The sequence below is a fragment of the Glycine max genome, chromosome 9 (assembly GCF_000004515.6).
Source record: "Glycine max cultivar Williams 82 chromosome 9, Glycine_max_v4.0, whole genome shotgun sequence".
NCBI lineage: Eukaryota > Viridiplantae > Streptophyta > Magnoliopsida > Fabales > Fabaceae > Glycine > Glycine max.
This window is the reverse complement of record NC_038245.2, coordinates 45332784-45354578: the sequence shown is the minus strand read 5'-3', so window position 1 is coordinate 45354578 and position 21795 is coordinate 45332784. Positions and strand designations below refer to the sequence as shown.

Genomic DNA, 21795 nt, shown 5'->3' with positions numbered 1-21795 from the left:
AAAGAAAGTGATCAAATTTCAGAAGGTTCTTCTGTGCTGAAGATCTAAGAGAGGACAGAGTTGTATGTGAAAAACCTTGAGATGAAGAGTAGGTACGTAGAAGGGAATGCAGAAAACTGGGACATTTGGAGGTTGTGAGTATCACTCAATAGAAGAATGTTCTTCTTCCACATCATGATTTTTGCTAACGTGACAACGTAATATGGAATAACTCAACTTTTATATATTATAAATAGATGTGCATGAAGCAATAAAAGAAGTACAGGAAGTCTTATCCTTATGTGGAAAGGTAGAAATTGTTCTGGACTAAAACTGTTGATTAAGTGATCCAAACGAGCCATAAAATAACGAGTTGTTGAATCAAGTTAAATTCAAATTGTGAGAATGAATTGATGCTAGTCAATTCAAATTGTTGACCAATAAAAAAAAGTCAATTCAAAATTAATAATGATTATAGAGCTTTTATCATTTTTTTATAAGCCAAATATACTTTCTCAGTGATAATCTTTATATAAAAAGTTCCATCCACTTTCGACTTTCTCAATCTCTGTAATAATGGCTTGTACATCATTGATGAATACGACAGTAGCTTATGGAGGCACTTCCTAATAGTACTCCTAGCAATGCTGAATACTTATTATCAGCCAGAAAGAAACAATCAAAACCCGTTTTTGAACATGCATGCTTGCATTGTTTATTATGATTATATGATACCCATTTGGGCAGCACTTAAATTTTAGAAGATGAACCTTGTATGATTTGATTGTCTGTAACACTTATCAATGATCATTGGAACTTACTATTATTACATCTCATCTTGTATATAAGTTTTGTAAAATTAATCCACGTGCCTTAGTTGATGGTTGGAAACTAGATTTGTATTTGCTTGAATTGCTTCGAGCTGTTCTTATTTGTTCTTTCACACTACCACATGTGAAGTCGTGTTTAAACATTTGCATTGCTGTGCATGTGTGTTACATTCTTCAATTCTATCAGACCATGGGTGCGCTCCTCAATTCATCTTAAGATTGTCAATAATAAAAAGGCTTACTTGTGAATGTCATTAAAAAGAACTTCCATCCAGATTTGGACAAGAAATACAGATGTTAAAGCTACAAGAATTCATAGTCTAAACAAAATTACAACCATATACAGTATCAAGAGTGAAATTGTTGGTCTGTAGATCTCCTTTGCCTTCCAATAACATCTATTTGTGTATTTGTCTGTATGTCTCTATTTATAATATACCTTTCACTTATGTATGCTTTCTATCTTGAGAGAGCTGTTACTTTGTGATGTGGAAACTGTCCTTAACTTCTCTTGTATCTGAGATGACAAACTACAATGAAGTAGATGATAGTCAAATATAATTTGTAAAATGATCCACTAAGAAATCTGGTAGCAATATATAAACAGACGTAAACTGAACGGGTTAAAAATTTAATAAACTCTGTTCATTTCCTGTTACTATGGAGGCGAGTGAGATTGGAACATAAGCATATAAACACTAACCTCCAAGTTTAAATCATTCCTCGTAGCATGTGCTCTTAAATAGCCAAACTCTGAAATCCTTTTCAGGCTCCAGCTCTCCACCTGTCAACGCAAGAAAACATAAAAGATTGCTTAGTAGAAAATCATAAGCACTATCCTGAAGATTTGGATGTATATATGAAAAAATTATGCTTGCATGCAGAGAAAATATAGAAAGTGTGGAGGGTTGAGAAGGGATAATTACATTGTTTGAGAACTTGTCTAAGGTGAAGCCAGCCATGCCAATGACAGCATGCACAGGGGCACTGTAATTTCTGCCATCATATGTGTCCATCCCATTTTTATCTTTTGTAGGCATGGCTTTACATTCATTTTGAAACACGGAACAAGTTCTCTCATAATTGTGCACATGGCCGAAAAGAACCAAGTCAACCTGTTTCATGTTCACAATACAGTCAATTACTACAAGCATGTCAATGAACTGTACACAAGGTCTAAGGAGCTTCATTTATTTGCTAACCTTATTTTCTAATAGCAATGGCTCCACAGCTTTCATAAATTTGTTTTCAGAAGGTACGAATCCATGGTTGGTGGTGTACATCGGTCTATGTCTGCACGTGAAAATGTCATGCATATGCTTAATAGATTAGATCCATTGATGCTTTGAAGTTGAGATTACCAACTCTTTAAAATTTTGCACAACTCGCTTACCCCATGAAGATTAGCCAAGGTGTTTTCTGTCGATTAACTGATGCCATGTCCTTTTGCATCCACACATACTGCAATAGGGAAGTTACACATATTATGTAACTATTCAATTGAACTAGAAATATAAGAAACAGAATAATGGCTTCCCTCATTTTACCTGCTCAGAATTCTCTGACCAGGCATGCTCAGTTGATATTACTGTGAAATGAACACTTCCTTGTTCAATTGAGTACCAAGGCTTATCCTTTGCTGAAGTTGGCATTGGAAAGTATGTTTCATAAGGCACTCCACATTCCCCACCAGAGTCAGGAGTAACATATACTGAACCAGAATCTATATAATCCCTAAGTATAAACAAGAAGTTTAGAAATGATACCGTACCATATTTTTGTTTCCTATTTTTCATCAAATTTACTTTTCCTGTTATTCAGTTAGGAGTATTTTTTTTCTTCTATTTTATCTTTCTATTTGCTTTTGTATGCCTTAAAAACTTCGTACCCCATTGCCCAGAGGCTCTTCGCTATGCGAAGGTATGGGGGAGGGATATTGTACGCAGCCTTACCCTTGCATATGCAAAGAGACTGTTTCCGGATTCGAACCCATGACCAACAAGTCACCAAGGCACAACTTTACCGCTGCACCAGGGCTCGCCCTCTTTTGTATGCCTTATTCAAAATAAAATAAAAATACAATGCTTCAGTTAGGAGTATATGATGAATTAATAAAGTGCATTAAATTTTGAAAATTAAGTAATCAATAATTTTACTGGAAATTAAGTAATGAATAATGATTTTGTGGGAACTTTTGTCTAAACTGTTCAAGTAATGTAGATATTTGAGGAAAATGTTCGTTGGACAGAATTATCATTTGTGTGGGTGTAATACCTCTCATGGTTCCCTATTGCTGTCATATAAGAAATCCTGGAAGCTACTGGGTTGATAAGGTGAAGAAAGTAATCCCATTCTGCTAGAAAACCTGTTGCATAGCTTATGTCTCCGATGTGAAAGACTGAATTTATATTGTTGGAATTTACATCATTGGCTATGGCTTTAATCACAGAAAGAGCTCCTGGCTGTTGGAGAAACAAGACAAGAGCTGGTCAGTACAAAGTACCTAAACCTTACACCACTAGCCAAATCATAGTGGCCTATCCCAATATGCATCTGAAATCTAAATGCTAATATATTTGAAGTAACAGTTTACCTGAATGTAGTGTTCTTCTGAAGCATCAAGAGGAGTCTTGCCCATATCACCAAATGCAATGAATCTGAGCTCATCTGATCCTCCAGCGGGTGGAGTTGAAAATTTGATTTCTTCACTCCAACCAACGGAGCCACTGAACCATAAGCAGAAGGAAAATCAACTTATTTAATGACTTAAATCTCAATTATTGAAATCATATTCAGATAAGATTATTAATGTATCTAAAAATGACTAAATAGATATTTTCTCAAACTATAAGCTCAATTTATTCCATAAAGTTCATACCTTCCATATCTGTAGGAGAAGGTGCTTGAAGGCTTAAGTCCAGTCATAAGTGCTGAGTGGATGTATCCTGGATCATGCCATCCGAAATCCTTAGCAGGACTTGGCAGCGTTGAACCTGTCAATTTTGGATGGAAACGAACAATGGGTAAAACCATTCTAAAACAATTATGAAAATCTGGTTTATCATTTGTCAATAATGTAAAGAACTACTTCACTCAATATATGAGTAGGGAAAAGTAAAGCACTCACTGCACATATCATCCTGTGAAAATGTAGTGACTGCTGAAGTAACTGTTTTTCCATTTCCATATTGGATTTGCTGAGGCTCCTTGTCTCCACTAACCCATGTCAATCTCATCTGCAACACCAAATCACATTTGAGATTAAGAATAGATGAACAGAGAAGATTAGAAGCAGAAAGAGTAGGTTGCTACTTACTGATGTTCCAGTTGAATCTATGCTTGAAATATGTCCATAGAGTGGCCTCTTAGGATTAGCAAAGCTCACAGGCGTGGACCTTCCCACAAGGCAGGGTTTCACGAATCCACCAGAGAAGAACACGAACTCGATGTCACTTCTAATGTTGATAACATGAAACTGTAGTGAACCACTGCACGTTGAGACATCACATTTCCCATTTTGGAATGTCTTACATTCTTTCTTTTTGCAACTGAGGTAATTTGGATCATTTTTCATGTATTGTGCCTGCGTTTTTGGTAAATCCGATTGTACCACATTTATTAGTACAACGTATAGGGCATTTACATGAACTCAATGCTTGAGATAATTTTTTACTCAAGAAGGAATTCCTAACATATTAGAATTGATTCATAAATTACAAAATTATTTAGTTTTCAAATAGAAATTTTTTAAGAACTGAGAATCTGAGATAAGTGAAATTCACCTTCGCTCCCTTAAATCCACACACACACGCAAGTAATGCCAATAATTATTGCCCAAACCTCATTTTCGATGTATTAATCATTAATATTAGTACTCTACTACATTGTTTTTTATTAAGGAACCCATTCACGAGGCTTCAAATCTTCAACTTGTAGTTTTCAAGATTGTCCAATTTTTCTGCTTTTGGACTTCTCACCAAAACCACATTAGCAAAATCAACATCACAAAGAACACATACACCCAAACACAAATAGTGCCCAAAAACTATTACCTAAACTTCACTTTCGATGTACTAATCACTAATTAATGTTAGTGCTTTCTTGCCTTTTATTAAAGAATCCACTCATGGAGCTTCAAATCTACAACTCGTAGTTTTCAATCTTGTCCAATATTTCTGCTTTTGGACTTACCAACAAAAGCACATTAGCAAAATGTACATCACAAAATTAATAAATAAAAAAGGAAAAGAAAATAACACATTTATATAAGAAATTTTGTTGTTGACAATGTAACCAAATCGATCTAGTGCTAAAATAACCGATTACGTGCTTATTAACGACAATCAACTACACTTGCAGGGAGAAAAGATAATCAGGTGGAAGCATCAAATCCAACAGATCATCAGAATGCTACTGTCCAGAGCAATTAGAAATGCATAAATTTGTAGATAATAACGAATACGAATATGCCTTTATTCCGGCCTCACCAAAAATAAATAAATTAACCAAATGAGTAGATCTCTCATATGGGAACCAAAATAAATTATATCATAATACTATCTTTGAGCTTGCAATAACAATAACAGATTGCGTGAACGTAAGTCACTTCGAGAATGCCTTCAAAATAGCTCAATTCTAACATCCATTTTTGGCTTTAATGCCCCTAGGTGATGTTTCAGATTCTTCTTTGACGTACGAAAAGAAACAACAATAATATTTTATTTACACTTAAATTAAAAGGGCTAAATTGGTGCACTTATAATGCTTAAATTAAAACAACAATGCCTTCAAGATAGCTCAATAGCTCAATTTTTTCTTTGTTTTTTCTTATCACACGAAATCTAAATTAAAAGGAATAAAGGTGCACTTATAATGTTTAACACTTTTCATACACACACAAACTGAAATTTGAACTTTATTTTATGTTAAATATTATTGTTGACAAGAGCGCGTGTTTAGTTCGACTTCCAGACACATTGAATCCACCTCAAGTTGAAAGCTACTTTACGTAACTTCTATATTTTTTTCTCCTTAGATTTGAAGTAAAAATTGAGAATACTTGCATTTTTAACGTCAATTCAAACAAACTGGGATTTAATCCAAGGAGAAAAGACTGTTCCAAAAAAAAAAAAAAACGTTTTTGTGAGTGTAATCCCAGTGCATCATGTGAGGAACTAAAGGGAACATTATTTATTTCCACATCTATCTATCTGATTTTGACGCGTCAATATCTAAATGATTACGTGCAAGACGTATTTTCTAAAATCAAGCAATTGACCATTTTGATGTGTTTGATTACAAGAGTAGACAAGATTGGATATCACTATGTTTAAAAAATTATAAATACTATATTTTACCTATTGGGTTGACACTATTTATTAAGATGTAGCACTGAAAGTACGAAGGAAACGAGCCAAATTTGGATTGCAAAAATACTAAGTAACTAGTATATGATGTAGGGGGTTAGTATGATGGCATGTGAAAATTTCAAATGAGACAATTTTTTACCACTCGTTCATTTGTGTAATGTGTAAAGCTAAACAATTCAATACACAGAGATAAATGCAATGGAGGAGGACAAAGCAAAAACGTTATCATGGATTGAGTTGAAACCTTAAAAAAGACGTCCAAGTTATGTACACAAGTAAAGCAACCGCAAACACTAGAAAATGTTACACATGGACACTGTTGCCCCCTTTGATTTCGAAATGAAGGCTAGAAATGAATTCAATTAGGGGCGAGATAGATTGCGAAAAGCAAAGCGTGAGCGAACATATACAGTTGGAGGATGCTTGCCACTTGTCCGTATGGAAAAGTCCAACTAAACTTTTTTGAGAAAGAAAGAGAGTCTATGCATGATTTGTGGTATGTGCCAACAATAACCAATTAATGCTAATTTACTAGCATTAATGAATCATAGGAATGGGCTTTTTCATAAATATCTCATTTATGAATATGATTTCAACATGATTTTGTTAGGAATTCTTAATTCTTTATAAATAATTTTGTTTTATATGTAATCAACCTTTCAAAGTAAATAAATAAAGAGAATGATAAAGTTTCATATTAATTACAATGTTATTGTTTCCACAAATTTTTTAAATCAATGCAGTTAATTAAGTTTGTGTCAAGTTATGGTTGATGTGATATTACGCCAAATCATCTATGAATTGACAAAATCAATAAGCAAAAAACTTGGTAGTAATTGATAAAATGTCAAAATAATAAATTTAAAAAAAAGAATAATACTCATCCATTATATTAGAAAATTATAAATAACATATATGATAGAATTAATTGTTTTTTCTTAATTTATGTGTTATAACCTTGAACAATAGATGAAAAAAATAAAGTTATTGATGTCATATGTTAATTAATAAAAGATTAAATTAATAGAAAGTGTTATTAAAAGTAAATTAGAGTAAGTACTAAAATTAATTACTCTAAAATATATATGTTTTTGGTCACATTAATATACTATGATTTCTTTTTCTTTTGAGTTGATAAAATGGTAAGAAGGCTTAAAGAATTACTGTGCAGTTAGTAAGCAAACCTGATTTTGGATAGGAAGATTGAAACATGTGCATGATAAAGAAATACATTTCCAAGAATATATATATATATCATGTAAATATTTTATTATACAGGGACTAATATTTTTTTTATCAATATAAAAGGATTGATATGATTGACACTAAGTGAATGTTTATTTTTTATTTAAAAACCCCTGCAATGCTAATCGATAATAAAGATACTAATTAAGAAATTTAAAATAAATTTTTTTATTAAAATTCACATTGAAAGTGTATTGGAAATAATAGAATATATGTAATGTCAAATTTTAATTAAAATTTATCATTTAAAATTTTTTAATCAGTATCTTAAAGACAATAACGAACAAGACCCTTAAATTATATACTAGAAGATACAAGAAGAGTTAATGAAAAACAACGACAATGCAAAATTACAAATAAATGGAAAAGACCAACTAATAAGCTTGAAAGGGGAGAGGGATGGACTAGTTGGAGATAAGGTGGTTGAAAATGGAGAACAAAGGTATTAATAATTTGGCAAACAAGTAAGTTTTGCACCATATACCCAACAAAGATAATAGGTGCGGCATTAATGAGGTATGCCATGAACAGTATCATGAATGCACGTTGTTCCATTCACTATTTATTTATTTTATGCATTTTCCCTTATGTTGTGAAAGATATTTTAGTTTAGGCTAGCTGGATATGGCACAACTCTCGGTGAATAAATTAATGACATACGGTGGAAGAAAATGATTGTAACAAATGTGGAGCATTTATATAATTTGAAGGCAAAATAGAAGAAAAGTAAAATACTACAATACTAAAGCGTGTGTGTGCATGAACATAGTTACCTTGACAGGGTAATGGCAAAGCAGAGGAAGCTTGGCCGTATCACCAGTTTGCAGATAGTAGACCTCATTCAGAATACAATTTTTCACACTGCATGTACAATGAAAGAAAAACCAAGTTGTTATTATTGGTTAAAACTCCATTATCTATAATCACATATTACAAATAAGTATACTACAACTCAATTCTTACTCAGAAGTGGAAGGTGAGATCATAGCAACCCAATCACCGGCTGAAGGACTGGAAACCCCGGTGACAGTGACCGTCACGAACTCGTCATCCGAAAAACTAGAATTTGAGGTGACATTGACTTTAACAAAGGGATTTGAAGCAGAACAACCCTTCAAAATTCGTCTGTTTATCATTCTGAAATCTGATACCGCTGTGAAATTGCTGTGTAGGACTGTGGTGTTGGTAACCACAAAGTCCAAGAGTGAGGGAGTGAGAGTTTCAGAGGTTGAACAACTAAGGCTAAGGAACAAAACAAGTAAAATTGATACATGTTTCAGAACCCAATTACTGGAAGAAAAAGAATAAGAAGGCATGATGAGTCTGCAAGGAAGAAAAGAAAGGAGGCCTTGGTTTTGGGTTTATCGATGTTGGAACAAACTTTCCCTCTCTTAAATACTAGTGAGTAGTAATTGTTATCAGTCTTAGGATATGTTTTCAAAGTGAGAAATGCTGCTTTTATAAGGAAAATAAATTATATGGATTGTGATGCTTGATACTAGTAAGGATTTTAAGATATCAAGAAGTCTAACTTATTATTAATGTAAAAGTAAAAGGGTAAAGATTTTAATATTAGGAAGGAGAAGGGTACGTTCGTGGGGAGTGTCTGTTTTGATGTGTATTGTAGTACCAATTTTCCCTATTAATCGGTTGTGTTTACATGATATGATATGATATGATTATGATACACGCTCTATCTAGGCTAGTGTTTGAGTTCACGGCTTCACGCTAAGTAGGAAACAGAATAGAATTTTAGTTTGACTTTGAGCTTCATGTTGGGCGCCACTTGGACTTTGATTATCATTTTCCTTTCTGTTTTCACACCCACCGTTTCAGTCGGCTTTAATTTCTTTCTGCACATTTTAATTTTCAAAAACCTAAATTTAATAGTCTTTTTAATTATTTCCAAAATGCTAATAATTGAATTTCTAAAAAAATACAATAGTGAAATCAATTAAATTTATATTTATAGAAATTATGCTTTTTATTTATGATACTCTAAGACTTTATGAAATGTGTATTCAAATTGTCTATTTTCATATCATAAGTCGTATTTCTAATATTGGAAAGAATATAAAAAAACAAAAAACAATGTAGGAAAGAATATATATATATATATATATATATATATATATATATATATATATATATATATATAATAAAAAGTTTAACTATCTAAAATTAGGACACTTTAAATATTTCCTTTTAAATTACTATTTTATTTCTCATAAGTCATAAGTCTAATCTTCTATAAAAAAGAAGTCATAATAATAATATTGACCAATCAAATAAAATCTGATTTGTATTTATAGTTATTATTTTTTAGGCTTAAATATGTTTATTATATTAAGAAAATAGATTATTTTTAATTTATTATCTAAAATTCACCTTTATGTATTTGACATTTTTTTATGTCTTAATATAGTGTCTGTCAGTGACGACATAACATATAAAGTATGAGTTCATAAAGCTTAGTCACTTAACATTTAGTTGAATTGAAGTTATGACATTATTTATTATTTAATTTATTTTGACAAATTGCTTTGAAACTTGAATTTTTAAAATAAATTAAATAATAAATAATGACATGGTTTTAATTTGGCTTAGTATTAAGTGATTAGACTTGATGATGTGATATTTTATCTGTCACATTATCACCTAATAAAATGAGACTAATAATAGATATTACATTGAAATATAAAAAAAATATCATATATATATATAATCAAAAATAAATTTTAAATAATAAATTAAAAATAACTTATTTTTCAAGTATAAAAATTATATTTAAACCTATTTTTTATAATAAGAAATATTTTTTTTGAAGTCTTTGTGAAAGAAAGAATGTTTGACTTTGGCTTAGTTTTTTATGCAGTTTTTTCACCAAAACTAGGAATAAATTAGATGTTATTTCTTAATTATTTTTATTTCTTTTTTATTTAATGAATTATATTAATTATTAAAAAACTCATATGGTGCATTTTAATGTACTTTCACTTTATAAAATATTTTGTATTATTAGTAATGGGAAGAACGATAATGAGTTTTATTGGTCTCTTACGAAAGAATGGTATATATATATATATATATATATATATATTATAATTATTGACATTGTTCCTTCAATATTACAAGGATATTTCTTGACGAGTGTATGGAAGTGCAATTAATGATTTACTCAATGCATGATTAGTAATCTCTATTGATGTCCAACACTTTTTCCCCCTTTTATTTCCTATCGAATTACTTCATTTCCTACGTTAATCCAAAGATAAATCTATACAATTTCTATTCAAATGCTCGTCTTGTTTGCTATTGCTTTGAAAAGGAAAGCCGTTGCTTCTCTTGTGCAGATTTTCCATGCTTTCGTTTTCTACGTATAATAAATTTATGTTTTTGAGGAAAGTTTTCACGTCTAAACAGAAAAGCAACAATCTCCTAACCCTTGTAATCTCCTAAAGTTTAGGATTGCTTAGTCCAATAATAAGAATTGCAGTTCAGGTAAAAAGATTATGTTTCTCTCTTATAAAAAAAAAAAAAAAAAAAAAGGCCACATTGTTTGAATTCCATTTTGTCAGGGCCATGGCTATAGAGAAAAATTGGAATGTTTCAGATCAAGCTTCCCCTAGGCAAAACTGAAACCCTTGGTAATGACTCCCACAAATGGAAACCTTCGGAAGATGTACGGAGAAATTAAGGTGCAAACTACTTGTGTTATCTGAAAAATTCATTATTTTGAATTAAAAAATAATCATTGAACACAACGATGGAACTACTTGTCATTGAAAGAACATAAAAAAGTTTTTATTTTTTATAGGCTTACTTGCACTTTTGGTCTATCATGTATCCTAATTATACTATTTGAGTCCCTAAGTTGAATGAAATGTTTGCACATAATATGATATCCAAATATTATAGCTATATTATTAAGATTCACCTAGTAATGGAGAATTGAAATAAATGTATATGAACTTAAGTTTGATTTTCATTATGGCCATTACTTATATATATACATATTGAGAAAAAAAAAAGTTATGATATTCTAAACATGGGAAGGAAAACATATGTTCAACCAACCTTATGCTTTTTCATTGACTAAAAATTATAAATTATTTTTTATACTCTTTCAATAACTTAAAATCATTAATAATTGGAAAATAAATTAACTTTAACAAATATTTGAAAATATTATAAGAAATCTTATTAGTGCCAACTAAAAATATAAGTTATTTCTAATTTTATATATATATATATATATATATATATATATTATTTTTTCAAAAAGTATTACATTATATATATATTTTTTTTAAAAAAATTGGGTCATAACAAAGCCCCTTCATGGATTAGTTTCTTTGACTTTTAACTTGTTGGTTTTGATAAAGCTATTATAGCTAATGCTTTAATCAAGAACTTTTATTCATTAACAATTTTTTTTTTACTTTGGTGAATTATGTGGTCTTAATAACTATAATGAGATAATATCTTATTTATTTATCATGTAAGATTAACTCCAACGCGGCTGCTTATGTAAAAAAATTTAGAGTTAACCAACAGGGTTTAACTAGTTTAAGTATAATTGTTTATTTAAGCAACATTATACGTAGAAAAATTACTTTTTCAATAAATAATTTCAATTGGATTCATTTAAGCAACTTATCATGTTGAAGAAAAAAATAGTAAAAATTCTCCAAGTGCAATGTGGTGGTGCATATGACCCACCAAAAATTCACTTAAGCAACTTAATAAACAACTCAACACTATAGAGGCTCTAAGAAATCATATACTAAAAGGACATGCAAAACTTTAACTCTAAATTTAACCAGACATAGTGATAGCCGAAGCTCGTAAGCAAAGTCACACTAGGACAATCGATTATGGATCCTAAGCTTCTTATTACATCGGATAGGAAAGTATATTTTTTTTCTTATTTTTTTTAACTAGCTAGTATATTCCTTCTTAAATATTAGGGTGCTATTTGCTTAAAATATACCATCCACTTATCTAGTGATCAGGTTGTAAAAAATAAATATGTCATTTCCATTTGCTTTGCAAGAACACACATATCATTTCTCCGCAGATCGAGGAGTGAGACAAAAGATTTGGGTCTCATCCTCGTTTCCAAACAAATCTGTGTACCGTTTTACATGAATCCAAGTAACATCTTTTGGCAGCATATGAACCCATCACTCATTACACACTATGTAGAGTGTACTAAGCATCAAGGAAATAGAAAATGTCACTTGGTTCGTTTGTACGTACATTGATAAATTGTTGTTGAATGGAATCAAGATACTCACTTTGTCCAGCAATAATATATAAAACTTATTTTTGTGAAGAGAATAAAACAATTCTCGTTAGAAATCTCAGAATCTACCGTCGCACGTAGTGTGTACAAATTACAATGTACAAATCAATGGCGACAAAATCAATTTCTTTTATTGTCGCCACCTGAATGCAGAAACCGATCATGACAAGAGCTACTTTTAACTTTAGTTGAACTTATTCCTATAAAACACAACTTTAGAATCCATATACAGATCTCTTTGGGTCATTAGTCCAAACTCCCAACCAAGACCTAAGACTAGTTCATCTACGTTTCTTTGTAATAGGTGGAAGTAATTTCTCTGTTTTTCTTTTTTTGGTGTTTGTAAGTTTAAGTTACTAAATTGTTCATATTGAGTGTGTATGTTGTAATGCTTTTCTAGTGTCTTGTGTGACTAGATATTTATCTATAACTTATATGTTTTACACTTTTAAGTAATTTGATGATATTTCAAATATCATGTTCAATCATCGATTTTATTATATTATTTATGACATTAATATACTTGAGAGTTAAAGCATAACATGACTTGATTAAGATCAATTAGACATTCTTAGTCAACCTAATGTCATATTCATGTTTTTCAAGAAGTATGTCATAATCATATCAAATTATATTTTTTTCTTTCTCTAATGGATCTTCTTAATGACACTTTTTAAAGTTATTGAGTTTGAACTTTAGATTATGTTTGAGAGAGAATCTCAATATTGTCTTGCATTTTAATAATGTTAGAAATAACATCATTATTTAATAATGTTAGGAGTACAAAGACTGTTTTAATAATGTTAGAAGTACAAAGACTCTTTGCATACATGTTGATCGGCATTTTCAATGAATGAGTTATTGACAAAAAAAAATGAAATGAAATAAAAGCAGTAAAAATTATTTGAGAGCAAGGCTGCTGGGTTACATGCAAGGTGAGTCTTCAGCCAAAGTTATGGACTCAGGTAACATGATCTCTAATATTACTCTTCCTGAAATTTCTCAAGGAAAAGAAAATAAATGTTGCATTTAAAAGGAAAAAGAAGGAAAGAAAAAGGTTTTAATTGCTCACCAAAATAGTGCATGCAAGTGAAAAATCCTATGAACTAGTTTTGTGATTGAGTTGGGCTAACGATAAAATGATCATAAGAAATTTTACTCCTCTTTGTTTGCTATCCTCCAGGTACCAAAAGGGTGTTTAACCCCTTAATGTATAGTAATTAATTTTTGTTCTATAGTAGGTTCACAGTACTACCACCGGTGTGCAAGGGATGAACTGGGATGATGACGAGCGCATACACTTAATCAATCTTCTTAATGACTGTGTCAGGCTTACTGAATTAGGCAACTTCAATGATGCAGATATTGCACTCTACCATCTCTCTCAACTTGCTTCCTCTGATGGTGATTCCATGCAACGCGTTGCCACTTATTTCATTGAGGCACTAGCCTATTGCCAAGTCGTCAAAAATTTGCGTGGTGTACCCAAAGTTCTCCATTTGGTAAAAACACTATCAACTCCCGAACAACAATTAGTCAAGAAATTATTCTTTGATTTCTACCCCTTCATAAAGATCGCACACACCATCACAAATCAGGCCATTATTGAAGCCATGAAAGGGGAAACATCGATTAATGTCCTTGATCTCAGTCCATCTTATAATGCTCTTCAGTGGACTAATCTCATGAAGTGTTTATTAAAACCAAACACACCAACATGTCTGAAAATTACTATCACAGCCATACATGAGAAGAAGGAGGTTTTAGAGCAAATGGGGTTGCATCTTGGAGTTGAAGCTGAAAGGTTGCATTTCCTAATTTCCAATTCAATCCTGTTGTAAGCAGTTTGGAGAATCTTGACCCTGAGAAATTGCCTATCAAGAAAGGTGAGCCTCTTGCTATTAGTTCTGTGCTTCAGCTTCACTCTCTTCTTGCCACCGATGATGATAATGAGATGGTCAAAATGAGGAGGGGTACTGGTCAAAGGATGTTTCCTGAGATGCTTGCCAAACCCAAAAAGAAGAAGGTGGTGAATCCAAGTCCTGATTCAGCACTCTCACCTTTCTCTCCATGTCCATCACATAAGATGGAGTCTTTTCTCTATGGCCTGTGGAAGCTCCAACCAAAAGTGATGGTGATTACTGAGCAAGAGTCAAATGTTAATAATGGGTCTAGTTTGACAAAGAGGGTGAGAAGTGCTTTGAAATTTTATAGCACACTGTTTGATTGCTTGGAAGCTTCCACTTCCAGAACATCAGAAAGGAGAAGCCTAATGGAGAAGATGTTACTTGGGGAAGAGATAAGGAACATTGTTGCAGGTGAAGGAGTTGAGAGAAAGGAAAGGCATGAGAAACTAGTGACATGGATCCCAAGGCTTGAATTGGCTGGATTTAGGAGGGAACCTATCAGCTCCAATGGGATAAGGCTGGCAACAAAGCTGTTGCAAACCTATGTACCTGGATACCACATCCATCAGAAGAACAAGTGCTTGTTTATCTATCGGCACAATGTTCCTCTCTTTTCAGTTTCAGCCTGGAAGTTTTAGAAGGTATATTTTTTATTTTATTTTATTGATATGATATATAGATATATACCGGACTCGAACCTGATCTCTTATGACCCCTGTCAGGACAATTATTATAGGAACCAAGGACTCCTATCGTTTCAGAAGGTATATGCTGAATAATGAAGTAGCCTTTATTATATTAGGAAGAATTTTGCCAATTCATGCGATTAAACACGTTACTTAGTATAGTCTTTACTATATTGATAGATGAAAAGAGTGTGTTAAAAAGAGTGTGTTGTTAATATTTTTCATTTGTTAAAATATATTAATTATACATTTTTTTAAATTGGGTGAATGTTATGCAAGTCTCATTCTCAGTTAAAAGGTGTTAAAGAAAGTAAATTAAAAGGCGTTAGCAGTTTTCATTATTGCTAAACTCTGTGAAAGGGCAATTGTGTGTGCTCAATGCCGTTCGTTTTTAAGATCCTCACAAAAAAAAATGCCGTTTTTAAGACAGTTAAATTGAGATCCGATTGTCATCACTGAGTTATGTTGGAGGTGTAAGAACTAATTAAAGAAGGATGTGTAAGCACTAATTAAAGCACATACTGTATAATTTTGACGAGCAACCTTGAATGATTGCATATTAATCACCCAATGGGTTCGGCCCTAATATATTATTGGTCAAATTTATTGATCTAATAGAATCCGGATCATGCTAGACCAGTTTATAGAGATGATTGATCCAAATTTAATTAGCTCAACTCGATTACAACTTACAAGCAAGTCCATTTTTGAGAAAACTCTTAAGTACAGTATTACATAACTTTTGGGCCAAGCAGAAATTTTGCAGGCCTAATAAATGACTAAACAGTATACAGACATTTCGTTTGATAACTTTTGACCAAAAAAACAAAAATAAAAGAGAAATCGTTTTGTGTAAAGATAATATTCTCATGTCACAGTACTAATAAGTTGAGTAGGTTGCTATTAAAATTTTAAATATAAATTTTTTTCTTATCCAAGTCAACTATCCATACAAATATACATACATTACATGAATCTCTAGTTTCTTTGTCAACATTTTCTTTGGTTTTTCCGCAACGGATTGTGCCATCTACCTACCTCACTCATACCCACAAACGAATATACATGATTTTTATAAATTTCATTTTTTTTCTTCTTTTCATCTAACTAAATCCCCACCTTTGTTCATGTTTTCTGTTTCAGTTACTAGAATATAGCTTTCAGGGTAAATGACTGCATTAATTATTGGGTTACGGGGAGCACTTGTTTTTTTTCTTTTTTTTCTTTTTTTCGTTCTGAATTGGATTGCGTCCACGTACCAACTTTGGAACCAAAGCAACCTAACTTGTGAACTAACGAGAAGGACAGGTGCAAGATATAAGAAAAGCTTACTGAATGTGACATAAACATTACCACTAGTGGTTATGTTGAAATTATGGGCTTAGCGTGGTAGCTTCATCTCGGAGACTTATAAATGATTTGGAAAGTAATCCCGTCCCGTGCCCCATAACAATGTTATGTATGCTTCGGTTTTCTATTTCCACAGCACATTACGGCCAGTTTTTCACTCATAAATCACATGCTATCCCATCCTCATATTGTCACAATAACATCTTTTCCCTTCTTCCGAAACTCCTCTGCTTCAAATGATTTAGCTATTGCTTAATTTCAAAAGGTCAAAGACCCCAATAAAAATTGGATTAAGAGGTCGCTGTTCCTTATAAAGGGGAAGCATTCAACTTACTCTCATGTATTTTTAAACAAGTGACTGCATGTGGTGTGCTGGCCTAATGCATCAGGAAAAAATACAATAACGCATAAATATAGAAATATAAGTTGAGTTTAATGGTTATATATTGACAATATAAAGTAATTTTATAATAATATTCAATCATAAATTATTATAGAAATGACTTTTAAAATAATTATTATAAAAATCAGTAAATTTATGATAAATGATAAATTATGATTGTATGATAATGTAAAAAAGATTTACGTGGTCAATACATACATATTTTTTCAGATAAATTAAAATATAAAATATGAATATTTAGGGGAAAAATGTTATGTAAAGGATAAAAAAGGATCAATTTATTTCTTTTATAAAAGACCAAGGTAGTACTGTTTTAAAAATAATTTATAAACATCTTATTATATTTAATATTGATGGAAGGACTTCAAATATTGATTAAAAAATTAAAGAAAATATTTTCAACAATGGGAAAGAATTGATTGCCTCATTGCAATATATATATATATATATATATATATATATATATATATATATATATATATATAGAGAGAGAGAGAGAGAGAGAGAGAGAGAGAGAGAATTCTTGAATTTTCAAGAACGGGAAAGAATTGATTGGCTCGTTGCAATACTTGAATAAATGTACCCAAGTAGTTAATATTAGTAGTACCTATTCTGCTATGCATTATCCATTCCTCTAGACTCAATGGAAAACATTCTCTAATTAACTAGTGCACTTTGCTTCTAACTCACAATTGATTTCCTCTCTAGAAAAGTAGCTCCAATTTTTCTATAAGTACACACCACTTGCTCGTCATTTGGCAATTACCACGAAATCTCTCTATCAAACTTCCAACTTTTGCCCTTCATTCAGTTTGTTCTTTTTCTCACAAAGTGAAACATCCAAATGTTTCCACAAACGCCAACTATCTCACTTTTCATTGTCCTCGCTTCATTTGTCTTATGTAATGGCTATTACATACAGGAACCATTTTATAAAACAAATGTTAAACACTACCTTGTGCATGATGGGAGATTGATCAAGACAAAACATGAACATTTTGGACTTTTAACAAGGGCTAATAGAGCTATCCATCTTTCTTCTTCTAGGCCTCGTGGAACAGTTAGTGTTGATGACTTTGGAGCCAAAGCAGATGGAAGAGATGACAGCGAGGTAGCATATCATGTTATCAATAAAAAAGACAAGATTTTTACGTGTAAATTTAGTTCATTCTCAATCTCTTTCAATTTTCTTTTATTTTTAGCCATTCTTCTTGTTCTTCAGGCATTTGGGAAGGCATGGAATGAAGCATGTTCTAGAGGGGCTATCCTCGTGGTACCTGAAAATAAGATCTATCGTCTTAAGCCAATAACATTTTCTGGTCCATGTCGACCCAACACTGCCTTTATGGTGAGATGATACATGTTCATAAGTAACGCTTAGTGAGAAATTAGCTAATTTTAGTTTTTACCTTACATCTTGACAAGCAATTCATTGTAATAATTCTTCTATTTTCCTAACTCATCATGTAAGCTCTATGGAACAATCGAGGCATGGACTCAAATGTCGGCATACCAAGAAGATAGACAACACTGGATTGTGTTTGATAGAGTTTCAAATTTCAGAGTTGGTGGTGGTGGCACATTCAATGGCAAAGGGAAAAAGTGGTGGCAAAGCTCCTGCAAAGTCAACACTAACCATGTAACTCTTCGAACGTCTCATTCCAATTTTCATTTATATTAATTATGAATACTGACATTCATTTCTTTCCTCTCCTCGCGTTGATTCACAGCAATGCAACGACGGACCAAGACCAAAAGTAAGATAATTAATATTCTTTATTGTACCATAAAGTGTTACAAGGAGATGTAGGGTGGTCTGTTCTGCTTTCCTAACTCATGGAATTTTTTTGTTACATAGGCCGTGACTTTCTATCAATGCAACAACTTGAAAGTGACAAACCTGAGGTTTAAAGATGCACCTCAAATGCATGTAACCTTTGAAGGATGCTTCAATGTTATTGTTTCGAATCTCGTCATCAGAGCACCAGGTGACAGCCCCAACACTGATGGAATTCATGTCGCAGACACACAAAATATTGTCATAAGCAACACTGATATTGGGACAGGTAAGGACCACAAAATGAAAAAAAGAAAAATAATATATATATATATGCAAAAGGAGAAATTGGATTCAGTTAAACGTTTTAATATTTTGCATATTTTGTTTATGGAAGGTGATGATTGTATTTCAATAATAAGCGGGTCCCAAAACGTACGAGCCACAGATATTACCTGCGGACCTGGACATGGAATAAGGTTTTATGATTACATAAATATATTACACCACATACATACAAGTTGGAGTTTTATTTGGATCAATTTTACGTTGTTGGTTAAATTTTTACTCATAATATTTTTTTTTGTAGCATTGGAAGCTTGGGAGCTGATAACTCAGAAGCTGAAGTCTCTAATGTGGTAGTGAACAGAGCAACCTTAATAGGAACGGCTAATGGGGTGAGAATTAAGACTTGGCAGGTAAAAGTTGGTCTTGTGATTTGAAATTTAGGCTGTTAGGCAATTCACAACTCCTGAGACAGTTGAAAGAATAGAGACAATGGAGGTTTAGAAAATTGAAGTAGAACTTGAAAAAAAGATGAATTTCAACTTATGCCTACTAATTTTTGTTGTGGCTTTACCTAAGTTCAAAAGCCTTTTGGAATAAGTTAGTTAAAATTCAGTCCAGTGAACACAAATTGCCAAATTTTAGGCGCAAAACCGATAAGACAAACATGGGGGAAGTTGACGAATGATACAAGAATTGGAACTTGCGTGAGAAAAATAGTGCACCAAGGTTGACAAATTTCCACTTCGTATGTTCTTGTCCTCTTGACCACCCTTTGAAATAACAGGCCCCTCGGACAAGTTTTTTTTTTAAAAGTACTTTTTCTTCTAATTGGCTCAAAGCTGACCTCAATCATAGTTTATTATGAATTTTTCACAGTTAATATATATATATATATATATATATATATATATATATATATATATATATTTCTCTTCCAAAGCATTAAATCTTTTCCATATTTCACGAGACATTCTTCATTTTTGTAGATTGAGCGAAATACGGTGGTGGACGCACTAAAATCTTTAAGAGTGCGTTTAGATAAAGAATTTTAACTAAGGAAAATAATTTATCAGAGAATTTAAATTTTTATAATTTAGAATTCATTGTTTGAATGTTTTTTATGAAGAATTTAAAATTTTGGAATTTTAAAACAGAATTTTAAACAACTAAAAGTCTGGAATTTCAATTTCCTTCTAAAAGGTGAGAAATTGAAATTCTCTTCTTACAATCTTTTTCAAGAAACACTCTTAAAATATCGATCGAGTGTAAGTATAGAGGAATACATATAACTAACACATCAATTATATTTTCTCTTTTTTTTCATTCATTTTTTTCATCCTCATAATTTTAATTTTTTTATCCAAATACAAAATTTTGAAAATAAAAGAATTTCAATTGAAGTATTTGAAATTCTTATAATTTAAAATTTCTCAGAATTTTAAATTTTCACATCCAAACATACTCTAAAAGATTTTTCATTTAAACAACACACATCATTACGTGGGTAAATTTCTATTTATTGCAAGATAGGTGTGAGCTTTATTGTGATACCTCAAATCATATCTTTTGTTTCTGTCTCAACGCAGGGAGGTTCTGGCTATGCAAGGAACATCAAATTTTTGAACATAGCGATGCAAAATGTGACAAATCCCATAATCGTAGATCAATACTACTGTGATCAAGCGAAGCCATGCCAGGAGCAGGTGACCAAGTTCTCAACTTCCAATCATCCATGACTATTAAAATCCAAAGAGAGAAACTCTTTCTTTCCTAGTAGATGTATATTATTAAAAGAAATGGGTAATCAATCATATTATGACAAGTCATAACCATGTTTGTTGAAATGGCACCATGCAGGACTCAGCTGTGCAATTAAGCAATGTGTTGTACCAAAACATAAGAGGAACAAGTGCCTCAGAAGTGGCTATCAAATTTGACTGCAGCCGAGCCGTCCCTTGCAGACAAATTTACGTGCAGGATGTGATTTTAGAACCCCAAGGCCACGGTGGCACCATTGCTACATGTGAAAATGTTAGATATGTCAACAGAGGAAATTTTTTTCCTCAATGCACTCCATGAAAACACAAATTGAAAAAGCTAGTACGTGGTTCAATAATTTCAATTGTGGGTATATAGGTTGGTATAATTGACGACTAGCTCAGCTGACTTTTTTGGCAGCTGCTATTTGTAACGATAGTTTTGCGATGAATAGAGGGGAAACGAGTCAAAAGGATAAAGAATGTAACAATATAATAAAGATGAAAGCGATGTCTAATGTTATAGTCATATATCAACTACTACCAGTTATTTTTACATGAGAGTTCTTTTTTGCTTTCAACTAGTTTCCATTTCAATGTTTGGCTTTACTCTGTTTGAACTTTGAAACAACTGTTGACTTTTGGGATGTTTAACAATTTCTGCTTCCTTGGAAATATGTTGGGTAAGTCTCAGTAGTTCCTTGGAGTACTATGTTTGTCCCTACAAGACCTTAAATTTTAACCTGATGAATATTTTAAACCTAAATTCAAATATAAATATGAAGATGTGTGAATTTAATTAAGATCGGATTTAGGAAAGAAGAAATAGAGTTGGTCTGAACTTTTAAGTACTTAACTCATCTAACAAATTAATTATCACGTTTAATTTAAATTTG

The 21795-nt window shown here is 31.9% G+C and overlaps 3 protein-coding genes across 3 annotated transcripts; 2 read left to right on the top strand and 1 right to left on the bottom strand.

The window, feature by feature from the left end:
- Nucleotides 1-838: 838 nt before the first annotated feature.
- Nucleotides 839-8876, bottom strand: LOC100802505 (probable inactive purple acid phosphatase 27). Its single transcript, XM_003533448.5, has 13 exons — nucleotides 8387-8876; nucleotides 8197-8284; nucleotides 4126-4392; nucleotides 3937-4045; nucleotides 3688-3802; nucleotides 3403-3535; nucleotides 3084-3271; nucleotides 2357-2543; nucleotides 2203-2270; nucleotides 2012-2102; nucleotides 1736-1924; nucleotides 1513-1593; nucleotides 839-1339 (listed from the first exon to the last, which is right to left on the bottom strand). Exons 1-13 carry the CDS (start codon nucleotides 8737-8739, stop codon nucleotides 1286-1288), a joined length of 1923 nt encoding a protein of 640 aa, XP_003533496.1. The 5' UTR covers nucleotides 8740-8876; the 3' UTR covers nucleotides 839-1285.
- Nucleotides 8877-14002: 5126 nt separating this feature from the next.
- Nucleotides 14003-15276, top strand: LOC100801980 (GRAS family protein TF80). Its single transcript, XM_006588255.1, has 2 exons — nucleotides 14003-14421; nucleotides 14577-15276. Exons 1-2 carry the CDS (start codon nucleotides 14003-14005, stop codon nucleotides 15274-15276), a joined length of 1119 nt encoding a protein of 372 aa, XP_006588318.1.
- Nucleotides 15277-17707: 2431 nt separating this feature from the next.
- Nucleotides 17708-21455, top strand: LOC100799134 (polygalacturonase QRT2). The gene is made up of 9 exons (XM_003534324.5): nucleotides 17708-18188; nucleotides 18300-18425; nucleotides 18549-18716; nucleotides 18808-18834; nucleotides 18936-19143; nucleotides 19252-19333; nucleotides 19444-19552; nucleotides 20729-20845; nucleotides 21000-21455. Exons 1-9 carry the CDS (start codon nucleotides 17922-17924, stop codon nucleotides 21219-21221), a joined length of 1326 nt encoding a protein of 441 aa, XP_003534372.1. The 5' UTR covers nucleotides 17708-17921; the 3' UTR covers nucleotides 21222-21455.
- The last annotated feature ends 340 nt before the right edge of the window (nucleotides 21456-21795 follow it).

Excerpts from the sequence above, each read along its gene's own strand:
- LOC100802505 (XM_003533448.5), bottom strand. The coding sequence starts at position 8,739 with ATGCCTTCTTATTCTTTTTCTTCCAGTAATTGGGTTCTGAAACATGTA. Across the intron at positions 3,272-3,402 it reads CAGAAGAACACTACATTCAG|CCAGGAGCTCTTTCTGTGAT; the intron begins GTAAACTGTTAC and ends TTTCTCCAACAG. Across the intron at positions 2,271-2,356 it reads GGTCAGAGAATTCTGAGCAG|TATGTGTGGATGCAAAAGGA; the intron begins GTAAAATGAGGG and ends TCCCTATTGCAG.
- LOC100801980 (XM_006588255.1), top strand. The coding sequence starts at position 14,003 with ATGAACTGGGATGATGACGAGCGCATACACTTAATCAATCTTCTTAAT. Across the intron at positions 14,422-14,576 it reads CAGTGGACTAATCTCATGAA|TTTGGAGAATCTTGACCCTG; the intron begins GTGTTTATTAAA and ends TGTTGTAAGCAG.
- LOC100799134 (XM_003534324.5), top strand. The coding sequence starts at position 17,922 with ATGTTTCCACAAACGCCAACTATCTCACTTTTCATTGTCCTCGCTTCA. Across the intron at positions 18,717-18,807 it reads GCAAAGTCAACACTAACCAT|CAATGCAACGACGGACCAAG; the intron begins GTAACTCTTCGA and ends GTTGATTCACAG. Across the intron at positions 18,835-18,935 it reads ACGACGGACCAAGACCAAAA|GCCGTGACTTTCTATCAATG; the intron begins GTAAGATAATTA and ends TTTGTTACATAG.